General features: G+C 37.1%; 2 protein-coding genes across 16 annotated transcripts in view; one reads left to right on the forward strand and one right to left on the reverse strand.

The window, feature by feature from the left end:
* LOC127418262 (ensconsin-like) overlaps window positions 1-5,742 on the forward strand; it is a 68,702-nt gene extending 62,960 nt beyond the window's left edge. For all 14 annotated transcript variants that reach the window (XM_051658765.1, XM_051658756.1, XM_051658755.1 and 11 more), the window contains 6 exons: window positions 39-143; window positions 267-320; window positions 599-671; window positions 772-961; window positions 2,682-2,923; window positions 3,169-5,742. In XM_051658765.1, coding sequence (XP_051514725.1) covers window positions 39-143; window positions 267-320; window positions 599-671; window positions 772-961; window positions 2,682-2,923; window positions 3,169-3,176 — 672 coding nt within the window. In that variant the 3' untranslated portion in view covers window positions 3,177-5,742. The remainder of the gene's footprint in view (window positions 1-38; window positions 144-266; window positions 321-598; window positions 672-771; window positions 962-2,681; window positions 2,924-3,168) is intronic.
* Window positions 5,743-5,890: 148 nt separating this feature from the next.
* LOC127418272 (four and a half LIM domains protein 1-like) lies at window positions 5,891-17,460 on the reverse strand. 2 transcript variants are annotated; one of them, XM_051658786.1, is made up of 6 exons: window positions 17,373-17,460; window positions 9,211-9,392; window positions 8,941-9,118; window positions 7,332-7,501; window positions 6,758-6,944; window positions 5,891-6,530 (listed from the first exon to the last, which is right to left on the reverse strand). In XM_051658786.1, exons 2-6 carry the CDS (start codon window positions 9,364-9,366, stop codon window positions 6,376-6,378), a joined length of 846 nt encoding a protein of 281 aa, XP_051514746.1. In that variant the 5' UTR covers window positions 9,367-9,392; window positions 17,373-17,460; the 3' UTR covers window positions 5,891-6,375. The 2 variants fall into 2 exon arrangements, with proteins under 2 accessions (XP_051514746.1, XP_051514745.1); XM_051658785.1 differs by lacking the exon at window positions 17,373-17,460 and adding an exon at window positions 12,738-12,903.
* Window positions 17,461-22,628: the final 5,168 nt, after the last annotated feature.

A 22,628-nucleotide genomic window follows, 5' to 3' on the forward strand; every position in this document is an offset into this window, starting at 1 on the left:
TCAGTTGAGTGACTGACTTATTGCTCATCCAACGGCAGCGTGAGGAGGCTGAGGCGAAGGCCCTAGAGGAGGCAGAGAAGCAGCGTCTGGAGAGAGCACGCATTTTGGAACAGAACCAACAGGAGCGCATAGAGAGAAAGAAGGTGAGCGCTGGCACATGACACTGACATTTCCACCGTTTTTTTGTTTTTTTTTTGTCTCACTCATGAAATGACTGCGTTTGAGGCAGAGGCTGATATCAGTGTTCTTTCTCTTTCCATCTCTAGAGAATTGAAGAAATTATGAAGAGAACCAGAAAAACAGACCAAATCGATTTTAAGGTAAGTGTAATTTCTGTTCAGTTCCATTTCTCTGTATAGCACGTTTTCCAAAACATATTGTTCCAAAACAGCTTTACAAAGAATAGTCCCTTACAAACTAGATGAGGAGAAAACTTGACAGAAACTGGGACTCTGGGAAGCCCTCCGCATCTGACTGGCATATATTTAAAACAAATTTATACAAAGCGTATAAATCATATGTAAATATTAACTTGAACAGATGTAAATTTCCACGACACAGGTGTTGCTTATGTTGTGTTTGTATGTATTTTCCTCAGAGTAATGATGAGAGAGACATTCCTGATGAAAATGGAGAGGAGGCTGAGGACCAAATAAACTGTGAAAATAAGGGTCAGTGTCTTTATGACCATATTGCTTTGGTGGCAACAGCAGAGATCAATTCAGTTGTTTATATGTAGGATGAAATAAAAGATGTTTCTTCAAAATTCAGAGAACCAGGCTGTGGAGTCTGACCAAAGTGTTGAGGAAGCAGAGCCGTCAGACTCCCAGGAGCATCACCTGCCTTTGGAGGAGCCAGTGACAGAGCGAGAGGAGCCAGTTGGTAGTGTGAATGGAGAAACCGATGTGGATGATAAGGAGAACAGCAATGGACCCAGCACAGACGATCCCTCAGTTGACAGGTACAGAAATCATCTCTTAGGCATAACGCAAAACACAGTGCCAAGACCCACCCCTTAGTCATAGTAAAAACCACTGTATCACATAAACTCAAGAAGCTTATTGCATTTATTAAACAGCGGCATTTGCAATGTGATAATCTAGTTGTTGTTTGTTTTTTTGTTTTTTTTTTGTTTTTTTTTTTAACGTTTTGTTGCCAAGGACCCCTAAATATGATGATCCCTGTGAGTTAAATAGTAAACATGATCATTACAAAGACATGTTTTTCTAAATTAAAATAACTGGCTTTTATTGTGCCATTGTACTAAAACAAAATGTTTTGTTTAAATTTTATATGGAAAATACAGTTGTGCTCAAAAGTTTGCATACCCTGGCAGAAATTGTGAAATTTTGGCATTGATTTTGAAAATATGACTGATCATGCAGAAATAAACTGTCTTCTATTTAAGGATAGTGATCATATGAAGCCATTTATTATCACATAGTTGTTTGGCTCCTTTTTAAATCATAATGATAACAGAAATCACCCAAATGGCCCTGATCAAAAGTTTACATACCCTTGAATGTTTGGCCTTGTTACAGACACACAAGGTGACACACACAGGTTTAAATGGCAATTAAAGGTTAATTTCCCACACCTGTGGCTTTTTCATTTGCAATTAGTGTCTGTGTATAAATAGTCAATGAGTTTGTTAGCTCTCACATGGATGCACTGAGCAGGCTAGATACTGAGCCATGGGGAGCAGAAAAGAACTGTCAAAAGACCTGTGTAACAAGGTAATGGAACTTTATAAAGATGGAAAAGGATATCAAAAGATACCCAAAGCCTTGAAAATACCAGTCAGTACTGTTCAATCACTTATTAAGAAGTGGAAAATTCGGGGATCTCTGGGGAGCATGATCAGTCATATTTTCAAAATCAATGCCAAAATTTCACAATTTCTGCCAGGGTATGCAAACTTTTGAGCACAACTGTATATACTTTTTATTAATTTGACAGTGTGTCTTTTTTTCCCTCTATTATAGTAATGTCAGATGTTTAAACCTAAAGAGAAACATTTTTAATTCAAATTTATTAATGTAGCACTTTTCACAATAAATATTGTTTCAAGGCACCTTTAAAGAGAATGTGAAGAACTCTTATATCTTTCAAATAAAAAAGTTTTTTTTTTTTTTGTTTTCATAATATATGCAGATTTGTTTTTTATTTATTATAGTTTAAAACTACGGCTGTCAAAAGAATAAAATAATTGTGATTAATCCCATGGTTTCAGAATGAAACTGTAATAATTTCAAATAAATATGACTTTTTTCATGTTTTTTTTTTTTTTTTTACTTTTTAGTGTTTTATTTACTTTTTTTTTTTCTCCATTTTGTTTCACTGACCCCCTTACGGCCCCTGGGGGTCCCCGGACCGCAGTTCGAAAACCTCTGTGATAAAAGACACCAATGTTCAATTAAGTTACATTTACTCATTTTAATAATCGTAATAAACAGTTAAATGGTAAAATGGTTCATTTGTCTAACTGTAGGTTGTTTACGAATGCCAGGCTTTGCACATTATTTTAGAATGTGTGGTCAGAACTGTCCGTTTTATAATACTGATTAACTTTTTCATCACATTGAAATTCTCAATTTACCTGATTCAGATTTGTTATTTCTGTGTCATCACACAATCTGATGGCAACCAGATTAAATCTCTGCTGCTTTATCCTCTGGCAGCCCACCTCCCAAGTCCTGTCTGATGGAGGGCTCAGAGTTTTTGAATGAAGTCTCTAAGGTGGGCCTTGTGCCAGGATTAAATGGTAAAGGTGGACCCTGGAGCTTTGAGGAGCTGATTGATCTGGGTGTTCATGCAAGAGGCAAACCCCTAATGGCTGATGGGGGCCCCGAGGGGCCCAGAGTGGCCTTTGAAGAGAAAACGAGTTCCCTCCATCCAGCCCAGCCTATTGAAGCTCTGTCTGGTGAGGGCTATTGACTTCATTAAAGGATAGTTCACCCAAATATGAAAATTCTGTCATTCACTTTAATTGAATGGAAAAAAAGATGCAGCAGAAGTGAATTGAGACAGAGGCTGCCGTTCATGACAGAATTCTGATTTGTGGGTGAACTATCCCTTTTAGTCATTCACATCTTATTGTATTAGTTTGTATTGTTTGTAGAATTGACCACTTGTTTCTCTCTTTTTTTTTTTTTTTTTTTTTTTTAGAAATGTGAATGGGCAGGTCTATTTAGGGCCTGCTGGATATTGCACTCCATGAGTCTTATCGAGTTGAGCCTCAGAGTCTTAGCATTCAGACTCATCTGGACAGCCAGAGGAACCCTCAGAAAGTGCACTGTGCCGCACAGTCTCTGCTCTTCAGATAATAGATGGGTTAAGCAACAGAAAATAATTACAAAGAAAAACGATAAAGAAATGCTTCAGGGAAAACGTTAGATTCCTTCAGTGTGCTTATGTCTTTGTTTAGCAGTTCTGTCTTTTCACCTATCACCTAGCAATTCACCTATGTTAAATCTATCTTCTCATTATTGTTGTTGTTTTTGTCTTTTAAACGTGGGGACAACTTTGTAATTTATTCAAATGGCTGTTGTCTCCTGTCGGTTACTTTTGAAAGTACCATGTGCACCTTTTTGCAAAATTCTAGCCTCCATTTCATTCCATTTCTTCATGTTCGTTATAACATTGTCATTGCTACATTGAGCTTTATAAAATGATCTGGTTAGTTAGTGAGTCAAGTTTGATGGTAGGTCACTAAGAATGGAAAGAGGAACCAGCTCACATATTTTCAGCTGACATAGTGGTTCCAGTCATACACATACTTATTAAAACCCGTGTCAGAAATGCAAAAGGAGCTCAGGTATGTAACCAAATTGGAATCTGTCTTAGAAGTATGAGGTTTGACAAGATGCTGGTGCGTATTTTCCTCTTATTTTTTTATTTTTTTTCCAGCTCCAAACTTATAAACACCAATATAGTGTTTAACACTGTATCCTTACTGTAGCTGGGCAACAACTCTAGCTTTACTCTGTGTAGACCATTGAGAAGCATTCCTACTGTATAACACTTTTAGATAGCAAATTCTGGTCAAGAGATTTCAATAAAAACAGATTGATCATACTCCAAGCTAAAAATCAGATTGAGTGTAAACATTCATCTATACAGCTTTAGGCTCAGAGATTGAAGGATGTAGGAGCTCAAATGCAGACTGGCACAATAACACTTGTTGCTTTGTGAGGTTTTTATGTTGTAAGTTTCTGTTGTGTAGTAAATACCTGTATTGTTGATATCCTGTACATAAGTAAAACTAGTTATCAAATTCTAATTTAAGTGAACCCTCAAAGTAAAATAACTTCTGATGTCTCCATGAATCCATGCTTGACTATATTGCATAATATAACACAGAATTACTGTAACCTCTTGCTTGCACACTTGACAAGGTTTCTGCATGTTTCTGTTTTATGTTCCCCAGGGGTTTGAACAAATGGGTTCTTTTCTTGTAGCAAAACTTGAATGATTTAACGTGTTCTCAAATGCCCAAAGTTCCCTCAGGGTCATACTAAACTGTCAGATCCTAATGTGCATGTATTCACAGTTACTGTTTGTTTTAATCATCCAAGGTCTAAATTCAACTCTTATATCCTTGTGCCCTTTAAATCTAATATATATATATATATATATATATATGCTAAATTTGGTTCTCTTCGAATATGCATAAATATAAATATTTAAAACTATTTCCACATATTTAAGTATTATGGAAATAATCAGTATTAGGCTATTTGGCCATTTTGTCTGGTTTGGAATGAGAAGTAGGCAGCAGGTTTGGATCATCCTGTATGTTACTGTACTTTATAGTGTGGTCAAGGGAATTCTAGCTCTGTACTACAAGATGAAATGCTGTTACTAAGATTACTACACAGCAGATTACAGCACTAGATTGCGTTTGTTTTTGTAAACAGAATTTGAAGTGACATACGCAGGGCAGAAGAATGTGGACTGAGGGTGCAAGCAAAGTCTAGAGGAGTTTTGGATTATGAAGCTGCTGTGAAATTGACAGATTATTAGCAATACTACAGATAAGAAGCATGTCACCTGGTTGAGGATGGAAACTTGGGAATTCAAATGTACATTTACAGTTCATGGGTTTGAGAAGGTTCAAGTGATTTATTGGTATGTGCCGGTGTTCTCCACACTAGACTGTAGATGTGTGGCCATTTGCAGTTGAGCAATGTCCAGGCAGTTATAATAAAAGATCGGTCTCCATATGCTTGAGGAGTCCAGTGGTAAAGACTTTGTGTACTGAGTTAATGTTGAAGAGTTTACTTTAAAATATGTAATAGGTTATTAACTGATTATTTTTTATCATTCAAAGGCCACAGAGCTTACAGGAAGTTAAGTATAAAATTAGCTAATTAGTATCATTCCATCTGTGTAGGAATAGATCCATCACTGTTTATTTAAGTGTCTTTGATGTATTTTATATGCAGCTGCTTTCTGTGAATATTTTTATTTTATTTTTTATCTTTGATATATATAGACACTTTCCAGGTTTGTTTTGACTCCAGCTCTTAGACCCCATCTTAGTGATGTCCACTAACAGGACCTGTAGAGAACTGTGTCCGGTATACATCGGAACTAAAACTGTTCTTTTATCTCTAAGTACTTAATACAGGTGTAGAATAGGACGGTGCCTTAGATGCAGAACGGGCTGTATTTTATTTTTATATATTAATACCTTAACGCGTCACATGAGCTTACCTCGGCCATGACAATCACTCTACTTGACCAGGGTCATGAATAGGATCTGCTTTTATTTGAGCAGTTTCTTGTCTTGAAATAATCCTGACCACAAATTATATTTGTAAATATATCTAAAGTGTACTGGTAAAATATAAATTGTTAAAATAAAGTTTTGCAAGATAAATGAAAATGTTGTTTGGGGTTATTTATTGCAGTCTCTTCAATACATGCATTTTTTCATTATAGGTTCCTATTATATTGTTTATATACTGTATATACAATTACAGTTTAAAGAAATTAAACAGCCAAATATGTTCAAAAATAAAACACCTTTTCCCACAAAGCAACATCAAGCCATTTCATTAAATACTTCCATTGTGTTAATGCATGCTGTATTCCCATTCTGACATCACACTTTACAATTTCAGCAAAGCTTTACAATAACAAGTTTAAAAATCTATTTTAGGTTTGTGAATCCAGCTAATGGTTTATGGTTGCCGTTAACTCATAGTAACACTCCTAAGAACATGAAACATCAAACTGAAAAAACATTCTCACTGGTTTTCTCTTTAGTTGTACACTTGAAGCTGAACTACATTTTTTGTAGTGTTTAACCTATTGTTTCCATCTTAATTGTTTTTGCTAATCAGCTTTATTGACCATCCATTTAGGCCATCACAGCTTTTTGGCACAGTCAGGGCAGTAGATGTCCTCCCCATTGACGACAAAGCGCTTATTGGCCAGGGAAAGTGAGCATTTTTTGCAGTTAAAGCAATATTCATGCCAGGAGTTGTTTTCGTAATTCACAACATTGGTCCCTCTGCCAAATCCTGGAACAAAGACAACAAGCATAACAGCCATGGACGTCCCATCCTGTCCTCCCCGAATTACAAATGTACTTTTGTTTTTTTGGTTTTTTAAGAGTATTGTTCTAGTGCACACATAGTTTGTTGCAACTGTTTTTTTTTTAGCATGGAACCATGCCTATTTAAAAGTGTATTTGTTTAAATATTATCATTTGAAATGGGAAAATGCATATGTATTTGCAAATTTTTACCTGTAATGGGATTCTGACACCCAGAGCACTTTTTGGCCACAGAAGTCTTATAGCAGTCTACACAGAAGAACTGATCTTCATGGGCTGTGAAACGAGCTCCAGCCAGAGGCTTCCTGCACGTGTGGCACACAAAGCACTCAGAATGCCATGGCTGGTCCTGATAGGTGATCCCACCTGTGGTGATGGCCTGATTGAAAGGTTGGATAAAAGGACAAAGAGTCTAGTTGAGAGCATTAGAGAAAGCATTGTGTATTGTAAAACTTGTTGCAATCCATAGTGATTTTTGACTGAACTAATCGGGTTTTTTTTTTTTTTTTGTTTGTTTGTTTGTTTGTTTTTGTTTTTTTTGCATGGGGTCTTTTCAATTAATTGGTCAAAACAGTTAAATCGGTCTTAATAATTAATTACTGTATCTGTTTTATTTATTTTTTTTATTTATTTTTTTTCCCTAACCTGTATTCAGTAATCACACATGGAATTTTACTGGTCAAAAGGGGTCCAGATTAAGTGTTCTTTCTTTGCCATTGATAAATCTTTTGAGCTTAAATGCAGTCATTCTGTTTCTTTAACTGACCTCTTTGCAGCGGACACAATGCTTGGCAAATTTCTTCTCATGGCAGGGAGCGCAGTACGTATCGTCACCCTTGGTAAGGAAACTCTGACTGCGGATTGGCTGCTTGCATTCAAAGCAGGTGAAACACTCTTCATGCCAGACTTTGTTCTTGTATTCCACATTCTGAGAACCTGAAGAGAAACACGAAGACTTGGCTGTCACTAACAATAGTGTGTGTGTGTGTGTAGGTAGGTGAGATATTTGTTGAAAAAAGGGTGTTCATTCTGCCATGTCAACAGAAAGAGTATAAGGGGAAGAGAAGGACTACTCAAAGACAAATGAATTGGAGAAATGGTTATTTTCAATATGGCGGCTGTAGGACTGGAACTTCTGCCTTTCAGTAAAAATGGCCAAGGTAAAACACGGTAACTATTTTATAATACATTTGATCAAAATTGTCTCTTAGAGGCCGATACAGATATTTTGTCACCTTATTTTGTTTTACTTTGGAATTATGCTTTAAAATGTACAAAGAGGTACAAAAGTTTTTTTGTATAGTGCCAACAATGAACTGAACTGGATCTGTTGAACACATGACAACATTTTAAAGAGAGACAACATATTTAACTTATTTAAGAAATATACAAAAAATAACTAAATATGATAACATTATGACTGATAAGAAAAAAGTTTATTTTGTACTTTTAAAACATTTTTTGCACTTCTGTTTTTGCAGTTCAAAACAACAGAACTCTCATTTTACAAGTATGCACTGTATATGATTGGAAATTCCACAGAAATGTCAACCGCATCATGAAAAAATTAAAAGTTTTATCCAAAGAAACAAAACCCCCTTTTAAATTATGTCCTGGCCGCTAGAGGGTGCTGCTTGCTTTCACAGCACTGCCTGGAGTGCTAAATGCAGAATATTTTGAAACCGCCTTTTAAAGTTTAGAAATCTCACAAGGCCATATTGCGATTTCAGTCTTAATTGAATAAATCATGCAGCATTAATGGATATTATACCGATGTCTCAGAAGGCAAAGTCTGCTTTGGGTTTCCCTCATCATGGAGCCTATAGCTAAGTGCCGCTTTCACGTCCATTTATGGCAGGTTTTTTTTTTTTTTTTGCATTAATGTGAGAACAAGAAAGAATAAAAATTCAATATGACATGTTCTTAGGAGTATTAATTATAAATAAACCATAGTTTTTCATATCAGCGTTTTCATGCTTATAACCGATATGCTAATGGTTTTAATTTGGTCAATAATTGGCCAATAAATATCGCCAGCCAATACACCAGTGCACCCTAGTCTTAGAATATGATCTGCCCTGTGACAGATGGGTCTGGCTCAAGTATGCTAAGATTTTAAGAGAAAACAAAGTGTTAAAATTGCAGGGGGGGGGACTACAAATATTCACACTAAAACCAAGTTTTAAGCCATTTGTCTCTGTTTCACTGTTGGCCTAGTTACTAATTTGCATTTGTAGGTCAGCATTGTTGTCAGATTTTATTTAAAGCATTTTTGGAGATTTCAGTCTTTCCCCATTCAAGTATATAGAGGTTGTACTTGAATGCCTGTTGCCTAGAAAAAAAAATAGCTGTCTAAGGACTCCGCATACACACACCTGGCATAATCACTTTGTAGCAGCCTTGGCAGCGAGGTGAGTCCTCTCGTGCACCACACTTGCCACACATGATCTTGCCATCATCCTTTGCAGCAAAGGGCTCATTGGCCAGCGGCTTGTAACACTTGGCACAGCGGAAGCAGTCCTCATGCCAATGGCGGTTCTTATGGTTCAGCTCCTGAACAGAGCAAAAGAGAAAACCAGGAGTTGAAGATTGCCAAGTGTAAGATGCTAAAATGATTTTAATTTCAACCCCAGCATATTTCCCACCTTTGCATCAGCACCAATAGGCTTGCGACACTCAGCGCAAGTGTTGGCACAGAGCTTGTCGAAGCAGCGCACACACACATGCTTGCCATCTTTGTTGACGTACTTCTTGCCCTGCAGGTTGTCTCTGCAGTAGAGGCAGTCAAAACGCTCAGTCATGGTGGAGCTCAGATAGCTGCGTGGACCTGTAGAGACACAGGCAAAGAAAATGACTGCTTTAACAAAGTTAGGCAAATCATTCTTTTAAAATGTGGAACGTGGACTTGAGTGAGAGAGTCTAATTAAGAAAAAATATTATAATTAATGTTTCTGCATTAATACTTATATTAATGTCTGACAGCATCACGTGCTGTTTTGTACATTGCAGTTTGAGGTGCTATTTATCAAGTCGTCACAAGAGGTCAGTGTTGCTCAATCTCACGGAGTGGCTGACGGGTCCAATGATTCTAATATAAAATGCCTTGAGAAGGCTATCTGTTAGCGTTCCTTATCATCTCAATGGCAGTTGCTTGGCCGTCAACAGAGAAAGATGCTTTTTGCCACCATAATGGTATAGATATGGTATAACTGGCCCATGCTAACTAGCCAAACCTTGAGCCCTTGGGAGGGACTCTTGAAAGGCCTCTTGCATCAGCAGTCTTAATGAACTGAGCCCAGGCATTTCCTGTTTCACTTACAGATGATTATGTTTTTAAGTATATGTAAATGTTCTTGAAATAATAAATTGGATTTTTGAAATTCCACTTCTCTGTAAGATATTCTAATGTTGTCCAAAATTGCGGCCCTTCACATTGGTCTATGCATGCGTATTATATCCTATTTGATGTATATCTATAGTTCTGACTCAGATGTTTACTTAAAACAGTGTCTCTTGTGTCTGATATTGTTGAGATGATAAATGGTCTGTCTTAAGCCCCAGCATCTGTTGCAACACACAGCCTAGCAACTTGCATGCCAAACAAGTTTGCTTGAAGATACGGAAGCCAAATCACCCCACAGATGTGAATGCTAACACTTTGTGCCTGATAATACCAGAGCTGCATTTATTGGCCGCTGTCAAGCTGTATTTTTAGAACTGTACACTCATTCTTCCCAGTGGAGTTTTTCCTCTGTCAACATCTTATTGTTAGTCCTGATATAAAAATGGCCGTCTCTCATTAACATTCCACTGATTCTGTCAAAGTGACAATGATATGGTATAAATTTCAAAATCAACTCTATAGAAAGTACATGATATTAGAAAGTACAGATTCGGTATTGGAGGGTAGAATAAATTCTGATTATTTTCTTATGAGTATTTGAGTCTTGTTTTCCAATGGAAATATCTAAACATCCTTCAAACAAGATAAACGTAATTGAGAAACAAAATTGCATAAAATGTTACGACATGTTTTCAGAGAATATATCTTGAATTGTTTATTTTTCAAATCCCAAAATCTCATTATTATTATTATTATTATTGTTATTATTTTAAGCAAAATCTCAAATCTTAGAGGTTTATGCTTAAATCAATACAAAACAATTTGAAATTGGGGTAAGGAAAATAAGCTTAATCCAAGACATAGTCTCTGAAAATAAATCTTATTATCTTACACAATTTTACTTCTCAAGTAAAAGTAGAGTATCTTGTTTTAAAGGAATAATCCAGGTTCAATACAAGTTCAGCTCAGTCGACAGCATTTGTGGCATAATATTGATTACCACACAAATTAATTCAGACTCGTCCCTCCTTTCAAAATTGGAACATTTATGGATTGGGGCCAATCCGTAAATGTTAAATATTCTAAACTGTTTCAAAATTATAGCCACAAGACATAAAAAATATGTGTTAACATGATTTTTAGTGTGATAAAATTGCATACTAACCTTTTCTGTGTAACGATATACTATATTACAACTTCGTTGCCATAAAGATGTAATGTCAACAAACCCTAAAATGACTGTAAAAATGACAGTTTAAACAATTTTAGAGCTCAAATAATACATTAATTTTAACAGAAGAATTAATGCTGGTGCTTTTATAAAAGTATAAGCTTCACGTTTCTGCCTTTTAAACCCTCAGAAAATTGTTCCCATTCACTTCCATTATAAGTGCCTCACTGTAACCTCCATTTTTGCTTTTTTTTTTTTTTTTTTAAGAAAAGGATGGACAAGTCGAAGTTCATTTATGTGGTAATCAACATTATGCCACAAATGCAGCTGATTAAACTTAATTTGTATAAAACCCAGGAATATTCCTTTTAGGATATTTAGAAATTGTTTACTGGAAAACAACAAACAAATTTTTGCAGGCAATTTCTTGAAGCACACAGATACCAGAACCAAAATGGAACTAAAATAGCAGATTGACTGCCAAATTTTCCTCAACTGCTACTTTTGACATTACTTAAGGTAACTGGTGAGCTGATCATTGCCAAATTGCTGTTGCTGACACTCAGCATCTGCCTGATGGATAGTTACTTATTCAGTGCAAACTAAATTTCTTTTATTTTTTGTAATTTTTTTTTTTTTTATTAGTGAACAGATAACATAAGACATCTGAAAGGTGTTTCTGAGATCACATTCAGTACAGCCTCTTAAGAAACCCCAAAACTGATACTCTACACTGTTGTTAATTTTCTTTTGTTTAGGGTTTTATGGAATCATACTACTGAAATGTTAATTCCATGGAAAAGGCCTTGTGCTAAAGCTTTAATATCTCAGGCCAGAGTCACTGTCCTGCTCCTCATATGACCTTGAGGAGATTTTCCAGGTGAAAATCCACTGTTGTATTGCATTAAGCCTATTGGCATTGTCCTTTCCCTGATTTGTCCCCTCAGACTTCCAAAGTGGATTCTGTGAATTTAACCATCCGTGTGTCCTGAGCACTATGCTCAATCCCTAAGCCTTTTGGGACACCATCCATCAGCTGTTCATTTTTAGCTTGCTCTGTCAGAGTGCTTAAAAAAGGAAACAAATGGAACCCCTTGTCCCAAAGAGGAAAGCAAGCACAGTCTGAAGGTCAACATGAAACCAAATTCAGCCATGGGGAGAACATCAAAGAGAGTGCCACCAAAAGAGCAAACATATACAAGAGCCCCTAAACAAGATAATCATATGTATTTCACAGATATTCCAATCAATAATACACACTTTTGTTTCATGAATTGTCGCTTCTAGTCTATGATACTAGCCTGTGATTGTGGCAAATCTGGGAATTAGTCTTTTACTATCATGAGCGCTAATTTGTCTTAAACTAGAGCTGTCTAGGCTGCATCCTAGATGTCTTCAATTAACACCATAAACCTTTGGCATAAACACCAAATTACAACAGTTCCAAAAGATCCACATTGGTATAAAAGACACAGGCTTTACTGAAGCGCTTCCTTACAAGTATGCTACAACAATTCCACCATCTCCCAAGACCAGTCATATCTAGACATTAAACAAAAAAATATGACTTGACTTGACATACAGTTTTAAAGGCCAAATAAAGTTCAAAACACAACATAAGCTCAGCTGTAAACCAAAGCCTCCCTTTGCATCTTTACCTGAGTGCCTGTAGAAAGTCATATCTGGTTTCAGGAAACACAGGAAAGCCTTGAACAATAGAAAGAGATGGAAGGATGGATGAGGAGGAAAAAAGCATCCAATGAGTTAAGAGGAAACTCCACTCTTCTCTTTGAGGTATTAGATATTTATACAACCCCAGATGCCCCAACCTTCACTCTGCCCCCCAGTTGCCCACCACACCCATGGCCTTTCCTCCCAAACACATTAATCCCATGCAAACGATCAGCTGCCCTCTCCATGTTAGGCCATGGTGCAAAAGATAAGCGGAGGGGAGGGAACACAGAGGGAGAGACCTAAATTCCTTGCTTGTGACATAAGAGTGGAGAAAAACAAGGAATTAACAGGGATCTGGTGTATCAGAGAGTCTTTTGCTTATTTTCTGAAATGGATCACTAAAAAAGGTCTTTGGAGCACAATAGCACAAACATGTTCGATGTAACTGTACTCAGCGGGAACATGTTTAAACTATCAGTTTACCTTGAACAACTTTGTTTATCAGTGCTTATGTTGTAAATTAAACTTTGGCTTGTCCATTTAAACAAAACATGCAATAAAACTTAATTAATGTCGAGGCATTAGTGTGGGAAAGACGGAAAAGTAAACACTGAAAGATTCATTACTCATTAGATACTGTGTCTCTGTGATTTTTAGAGGCCACTCATTACAAATCTTTATAAAATGCCACATAGCCTCAAATGCCTTTGATGCTCAATTTGACCATGCACATAAACTACCCATCGAAGCTTTCAAAAATGTACTTTACACACTTTTGTGTGTAAAACTGAGTATGGAGCTCCACTTTAATTTCTAGACTCATTTCTTAAAGTGTTTTGGGTTTTGCTGATTGTGATGTATGAAGAAAACTATGCTTCATGTGGACTCGGCCAAGATTCTTGTAGTTGCTCAGGAATAGGCATGCATGACATTATATGAACACATACTAATGATTAAAGACAATTCATTTTTTGAGAGTTGAGTAATCCTCCCAGACTGCAAACAAAAAAAAAGTGGCGGAAAAAAGATTTCCTTGAAAGGACTAAAGTTAGAAGCAGTCTACACTCATTTACAAACATCCACACTGGAAGAATAACACTGCAGCACCTCTAGACACACTTATTCGTGTCAAAATATATTAAACGAATTACCACTGGCATCTATATTTTCATTGTAAAAAAGGCTTGTTTATTATCGATAGAAGGGATAAGCTGTTTAAGCTGTGCTCAGTTTTTGATCTGTGCAATTATATTTATTAATTAGAATTTCAGAGGATTTGCTGCAACAGTATGAAAGTGCACTTTTTTTTTCTTCAGTACTGCAATTTGTAACTGTAGGATTATCTTTTCAGATATACAGGTTGTATCAGATTTAAAGATCATTTTGACCCTATTATGATATAGCATATTTCTATATGTCTGATGCTGTGGATCAAAATTATTATTATTTTTTTTTATTTTTTTTTTTTTTCTATGTCTGCATGGGATGTTAACATATTAAAATGACTCAATGGTTATCAATGTTCAGCCTTTAAATGAGACTGGCAATGGAAACAGAATGTCGATCCACCTGTCCTCCACTAAGATAATGTCGCTCAGGTTGCCTGAAATAGCCCTGCTCAATCAACCTGGCATAACACTCTAAAACAACCCCACTTATCCCTTATCTAAACCCCATAACACAGCAGGACACGGCTGAAGGCCTGCTGCTGGAACCTGCAGTCTGATGGCAAGAACCTACAACCTTAAGAATACGCTTGTGAAGATGTTGAAGTGGCTGGGGAAGGATCAGATGGTACCAGTGAATTTAGGTGTGAGTAGACCAATTTCAATGTGTAGGTACAGAGTTACAAAACAAATCTAACAAACAAAATAGCTACAAGGTGTTCCATGCCACTAATTGTCTAAATTTCTACCATCAGATCCGGCTTATAGCATTAACTTCAGAAATTCCAATATGAACTAAGGACAAAGCCTAACTTCTAGTTTAGAAGTTCAAAACACAAGTGGTTTTGAACACTTCATCCAACTGAGGAAGGAAAAAAGATATTTGTACTATTCTTACTAATTACTTTTGGTTACTTTTAATAGTTCCACATTCAGATTTTCCAGGAAAGTTTCTTACAAGTCTCTTTGTGTTGTAACCATAATTATCAGTGCTTGTTCCAGGTCAGTGTGCAATACAACGATAAACCCATCTCATTTATCAGAATACTATTAAAAAACAACTGACTCATCAAATGACTGTGCAGAGAGCACAGAGTTGGTGTACACAACAACGTGTGCGGTCAGAGATGTGAAGGTCAGCATTCCAGCCTTTTCCATCTCATACACAAGGGCTGTGCCCGAAATTAAAGGCAGCTACCTTGCTGCCCAGTAAGACAATAACTCCAAAGTCAATGGCATCGTTTTTATTTGAAGGCACCTCCTCAAGAATGACATGATCACTCGTGAAATTAACATGTTGCTTCCAAAGTTCATGTAACCTGAAATCGACCCCATTCTGTCAAATTACTGACAAGCGGCATCTGCCATCATACATATTTGCATAAATTGTAGTATGAACACCTTTTCCTCTAGCACTACCAAGGGCGTAACTAGGAAATAACTTTTGGGTGGGCCTCAAAAAAATGGATGGGCCCAGTTTTTGCCCAAATTTTTTTTAACCAATTTGTGGTTAACAACAGAGAAGCGGCACATTCAAACAGTTATTTCACACTTTCAGACATTTGAATTTATACATTTTTTTTTTAATTTTTATAAATATACATTTCAAGTCATAGAATAATCTCTAATATACTGGGTGTGCCTGGGCTTGGCTATGCCACTGAGTACTACTGATAGTGTATAATGCGAGCTGACTACCTGAAATGTACTGAATGACCAGGTTATCCCATCAATGGATTTTTTCTTCCCTGACGGCACGGGCATAATCCAGGACGACAATGCCAAGATTCATTGTGCTCAAATTGTGAAAGAGTGGTTCAGGGAGCATGGGGAATCATTTTCACACATTAGTCACCACAGAGTCCTGACCTTAACCCCACTGAAAGTCTTTGGGATGTGCTGGAGAAGACTTTACGGAGTGGTTCGACTCTCCCATCATCAATACAAGATCTCAGCCAAAAATGTATGCAACTTAGTACAGAAATAAATGTTGACGTTGCATAAGATCAAAAGCTATCAAAAGCTGTAATCAAAGCTAAAGGTGGTCCAACAAAATATTAGAGTATGCAATTATTTTTTTTTTTTTTTTTTTTTTGCCAGGCAGTGTAGTTTTGTTGGCGTTTCTCCCAAAGACAAACTCCGCTGTAATATGCCCCATGTTGTTTTGTCACATGACTCTGTGTGTCAAAAGTTTAACCCTTTACTGAAAACTCAGGGTGTCCTGAACAGAGATCAGTCGATTTAAATTCAATTAAATTATGCATAGCATATAGCGAAGACAAAACACACAGTCCATGCACAGGGTCGCACGAGGTTAATAGACTAAATGGGACTTCTCATTCAGAGTCACAACTGGCACAGGAGAGGAGTGGATAAAAAAACAGCTGCAGCGACTCAACACTGCCCCCACTGGACAGAATGAGGTCACAGTCTCAACAGCACCACATTACCTAATTAGGACCTCAAAAGCAGCGTGCTCTCAAAGCTGCTGTTATAAGAGACTTAAACACGCCTCCTAATGGATGACAACGGAGGTGTGTAAAAGCCCGATAAAGTTCAGTTGCCTCAGTGACTTATTATACGGTTTGCGATCCAAAAGCTCTCTTAAATGACAGAATGATTTCTCTTGACACAAATATTCTGCAGGATCATCAGGTTTAAAGGCCATAATTGTGAATAGAGGATGTAATGTGCACGCAGTGGATAAGGCACAGAGTATGTGAGTCGGATGGAGAATTAAGGATCCAAAGAAATAACTGGACCTCAGATGCTCCACAAGGGGACAAGCCAAGCGAGATTACAACATCTGCTGTAACTCAAGTTGGATAATGGCTGTACAATAGAAAACTACAGTTCTATAGGTGTAAAAATGATCCAGTTTCAGAAAGCTTAACTGAAAGCTTAACTGAAGCATTTGTTTGGATATAAATAACAATGGAAATGTGTTGACTGGCCTTGGATAACCTCATAATGACGACATTTGTCCTTTCTTGCACACATAAACCTAATTTTACCGCAAAAAAATAAATGCAGACGATTAAGTAGAGCATCGAATATTATGCATCAATGTGATACATTTTCTTGAAATCATAGACATTGTTTTCATATTTAAGCATCCTTGAACTGATGTATGGTAAGTTGTTAATTTTGATGTGTGGATGGGAGCGCCATAAATAATATAAAAACATAATTAAAACATACTGATAGTAACCAATAATAAAACTTTAAAAACACCATTCGTAAACCAATAGCATGACACGTCCTAAAGATGAAGTCCACCTGTTACATTGGGTAATTTCAGGATAAAAATACAGTGCGACATTCATGGGCATTGCCTAGGACCATCATTTAGGCTAATATTAAATAAAAAAAATTATGCAGAATACATGCATATTCACAAAACAGCGACATATACATAAATGTATCTACCGTAATCCCTACATTCACACTTACCAGTATGCACTGAACAGTGAGAGTCGCGGTTCTCCTCGCGATGAGAGGTGGTGTCTGCAGAGTCACCGTGCTTTAAAAAGCAGATGCACAAGGAGGAGTGCAAAAGTCAGGAAATTACCCAAACCAAGGGCGGAGATTTAGCTTGAAATTTGGGGGGGGTTGCAATGTGAAGCATTTACATGTTTCCACTGATCATAGTATAAATATTGGGAGGGGATTGAACTTGCTTTTTTTTTTTTTTTTTATTTGGAATGCCCAACTTGTGGTCGCGTAGTGACTCACCTCAATCCGGGTGGCGGAGGACGAATCTCAGTTGCCTCCACGTCTGAGACGTCAATCCACACATCTTATCACATGGCTTGTTGAGCGCATTACCGCGGAGACATAGCGCGTGTGGAGGCTTCACGCTATTCTCTGCAGCATCCACGCACAACTCACCACACGCCCCACCGAGAGCAAACCACATTATAGTCACCACAAGGAGGTTACCCCATGTGACTCTACCCTCCCTAGCAACCGGGCCAATTTGGTTGCTTAGGAGACCTGGCTGGAGTCACTCAGCACGCTGTACTTGCTTGTTTTGATTATTGGGGTAACTCCCCCCATCCCCCTTGGAATCTATGCCCCTGACCCAAACACTCTTAGTTCATATCAACAATGAGGTCCAAATGGAATTTACTTGCTCAACTCATAGGGCTAAAAATCTACAGAAAATGTAGAAATACTCATGCAGTTGTGGTATTTGGTGATCTCAGTAGTGCTACATAATGATTCAATAAAGATTTTTAGTTTTGTGATCTGTTCAGAAGAAATATGTAAATGTTTGTAGTATTTCATTTAGAATTAAGTGTGTTTTTGTCATTAAGATAACTTTGTAATCTGAAAATTAATTAAAAAAAATTATATGGAGTGCATACAAACTTAAATAGCTCCGACTTTAGTCATATAATTCTTTACAATTAGAAATGCGTCATCTTAGATGATTTAGTCTGTGCAGAACACATTCCCCACATACCTTTTGAAAAGAGAAGACACAGACCACAAAGAGGAAAGACAGATGATCCAGGCTGTACCAAGAGGCCCTTAGTCCACATACTGAACAAACTCCTATATGACATTCATTATATCTACAGGGCTATGGAATTAACACAACATTTCAGAGCACACAAAAATACCATCACCTTTAAACAACCTCCATCCTGTCATCAGTCCATGTCCAGGAGAACAAACTCTCTGAAAGGCATGGAAGCAGCAGGCATATGGTATTTATGGTTATTTGTGGTCCAGTCACCTGTGACAAAATCTAGGCCAATGAATTCAATGCTGCCTAAAATAATTACATTAATAACGATGATGATTAGTTATTCTTCAGCAATTATTTGTATAAGTGACAGGCAGACCCCTTACACCATAAAGTCATTTTGACGAAGTTTCGCTAAAATCGAATACCCAAAAGTAAGAGATTATAACTCTTTTATAAAAAATAAAAAAAATTTGCAAAGAAGGTCAGTTGCATGGTATACATTTTTAAAAAACATTTCAAAATTTAAGAAAATATATTTGGATCCTGCTCAGAGACTCTTATGCTACAACACTGCTGACAAAACACACAAAATGTGAGCGCTAATAATAATCTTTTCAGTTATTATTCAGTTTGACATTATACCTTTTAGACAGGAAGTATGGATGGTCAAAAAATTTTCTTTGGTGTTGTACTCCAACATGTCAACTATACAAGGAAAATTTGTTGATAGGACAAAGCAATCCAGAGTTTTCAAGGTGGACTTTTATTTATCAAAGTGTCCAAAAAATCTCTCCAAACCATAATTAATGTGTTTTAATTGAACATTAAAACAGAATAACTGAAAACTATGAATGCAAAAATAAAAAATAAATAATTAAACTAGAACAAAATGAAAGAGCACTTTGGCTTCTTTTTCCATAACTTATTCCATCACTCCAAAAATGTGCGTTGAGCGCCCTACTGTGCGCAGTCTATGCATGTGTGCACTGGTTCTATTATTGACCCAACACTGAACAGGACACGTGGTTTGCCCAAATATGCAAACTGACACTCTCTTGAGATCCAATGAGAGCAATCTGATACATCTATGATGTTAAGAATCGTGTTTCAGTGAGAGGCTCCCAGAGAACAGTGTTGCTATGGAGATCGCCATTAATGCTAACCATGGTAGCTCTTAGGACACTTTTTGAGTAATATCTTTGGATTTACACAACATATGACGTCGAGGCAGGGCTTGTTGGATTCAGAATCACCTGCTGTAAGTTGTGATATGTCACTTTCTTTACTTTGTGTATTTTTCATGAAGCAATAAACCAAAATGTGACAAAAAGGCTGTTTATCTTTATATACAGGTGCTGGTCATATAATTAGACTATCATCAAAAAGTTGATTTATTTCACTAATTCCATTCAAAAAGTGAAACTTGTATATTATATTCATTCATTACACACAGACTGATATATTTCAAATGTTTATTTCTTTTAATTTTGATGATTATAACTGACAACTAAGGAAAATCCCAAATTCAGTATCTCAGAAAATTAGAATATTGTGAAAAGGTTCAATATTGAAGACACCTGGTGCCACACTCTAATCAGCTAATTAACTCAAAACACACTGCAAAGGCCTTTAAATGGTCTCTCAGTCTAGTTCTGTACGCTACACAATCATGGGGAAGACTGCTGACTTGACAGTTGTCCAAAAGACGACCATTGACACGTTGCACAAGGAGGGCAAGACACAAAAGGTCATTGCAAAAGAGGCTGGCTGTTCACAGAGCTCTGTGTCCAAGCACATTAATAGAGAGGCGAAGGGAAGGAAAAGATGTGGTAGAAAAAAGTGTACAAGCAATAGGGATAACCGCACCCTGGAGACGATTGTGAAACAAAACCCATTCAAAAATGTGGGGGAGAACCACTACGCACAGACGTATGCAAGACAAGGGTTTCAGCTGTCGCATTCCTTGTGTCAAGCCACTCTTGAACAACAGACAGCGTCTGAAGCGTCCCGCCTGGGCTAAAGACAAAAAGGACTGGACTGCTGCTGAGTGGTCCAAAGTTATGTTCTCTGATGAAAGTAAATTTTGCATTTCCTTTGGAAATCAGGGTCCCAGAGTCTGGAGGAAGAGAGGAGAGGCACACAATCCACGTTGCTTGAGGTCCAGTGTAAAGTTTCCACAGTCAGTGATGGTTTGGGGTGCCATGTCATCTGCTGGTGTTGGTCCACTGTGTTTTCTGAGGTCCAAGGTCAACGCAGCCGTATACCAGGAAGTTTTAGAGCACTTCATGCTTCCTGCTGCTGACCAACTTTATGGAGATGCAGACTTCATTTTCCAACAGGACTTGGCACCTGCACACAGTGCCAAAGCAACCAGTATCTGGTTTAAGGACCATGGTATCCCTGTTCTTAATTGGCCAGCAAACTCGCCTGACCTTAACCCCATAGAAAATCTATGGGGTATTGTGAAGAGGAAGATGCGATATGCCAGACCCAACAATGCAGAAGAGCTGAAGGCCACTATCAGAGCAACCTGGGCTCTCATAACACCTGAGCAGTGCCACAGACTGATCGACTCCATGCCATGCCGCATTGCTGCAGTAATTCAGGCAAAAGGAGCCCCAACTAAGTATTGAGTGCTGTACATGCTCATACTTTTCATGTTCATACTTTTCAGTTGGCCAAGATTTCTCAAAATCCTTTCTTTGTATTGGTCTTAAGTAATATTCTAATTTTCTGAGATACTGAATTTGGGATTTTCCTTAGTTGTCAGTTATAATCATCAAAATTAAAAGAAATAAACATTTGAAATATATCAGTCTGTGTGTAATGAATGAATATAATATACAAGTTTCACTTTTTGAATGGAATTAGTGAAATAAATCAACTTTTTGATGATATTCTAATTATATGACCAGCACCTGTATATAAATTAATCTGGATTTCACACGCTAATACTCGCTGTAGTTTGGTCTCTGAATGAAACACATTTGCTTATTAAATTCTCCTAATTAAGAGCATTCCAAGGGTATATAAAACACATGGCTCTGTGATCTTTTTTTACTGTTTTTCATACATGATTTTTGAGATCGCAAATCTGCTATTTTTATAGAAGTTCTAATTTATCAGCAAATTTAAAAGCAGTATTTTAGAATTGGTCTGATCAGCAGTATTCATTGTAAAGATAAGAAGCTACGCTTTAATAGGACACCTAATTCAGGCAGATGAAGCAAGTGGAGTAATACCATAATTGTTTCTTCTTGATCGGCGCATGTACAGGGTCACTCCGGGTTTAAGAGGTTAACTAGGCAGGCCTCCATCCACTTCACAAACATTTCAATGAGGCCCTATTATTGTTGTTTATGAATTTTTGCCATCCATTACCACCAAGTTCACTGAAGCCTGTCCGTGTCATAATATTTGTCTCTGCTGTTGATGTCGGAGGAAACAAAGAACAGACAGTGCTTACTTGAAACACATTTGAATGAAACAAATTCATGCCTTGAATAAACACTTTCATGTCAGGTTTCATGCCCATATTTCCAGTATCATTTCACAAATATACAAGTTGTAGTAGTACAAGCTTTAATTTCACTAAATTTAAATAAATGTGCTATAATGTGGGCGCTCTGCACATCATTCAGGAAAGTGAGGAAACCAACCCTGTTGGTTCCAGCTGCACAAAAAAACAGAGTACATTTTCTAGTTTCACAGTTCCACATGAGTTTAAAGGGATAGTACACCCAAAAATGAAAAATCTCTCATTTACTCACCCTCATGTCATCCCAGATGTGTATGACTTTCTTTCGTCTGCAGAACACAAATGAAGATTTTTAGAAGAACATCTCAGCTCTGTAGGTCACTACAATGCAAGTGAATGGTGACCAAAATTTTGAAGCTCCAAATAGCACATAAAGGCAGCATAAAAGCAATCCATATGACTCCAGTGATTAAATCCATATCTTTAGAAGTGATAAGTGTGGTTGAGAAACAGATTAACAGGAGTCATTTTTTACTATAAATGATCCTTCCTACTCAGTAGGTTGCGATTTGCACAAAGAATGTGAACTGCCAAAAACAAAAGAAGACTGTGGAAGTGAAAGTTTAGATTGATAGTTAAAAAAAAAAAAGACTTAAATATTTATCTGTTTCTAACCCACACTTATTTCACTTCTAAAGATATGGATTTAACAACTGGAGTTTTATACATTACTTTTATGCTGCATTTACATGCG

This window comes from Myxocyprinus asiaticus, chromosome 27 (assembly GCF_019703515.2).
Source record: "Myxocyprinus asiaticus isolate MX2 ecotype Aquarium Trade chromosome 27, UBuf_Myxa_2, whole genome shotgun sequence".
In the NCBI taxonomy this organism is placed as follows: domain Eukaryota; kingdom Metazoa; phylum Chordata; class Actinopteri; order Cypriniformes; family Catostomidae; genus Myxocyprinus; species Myxocyprinus asiaticus.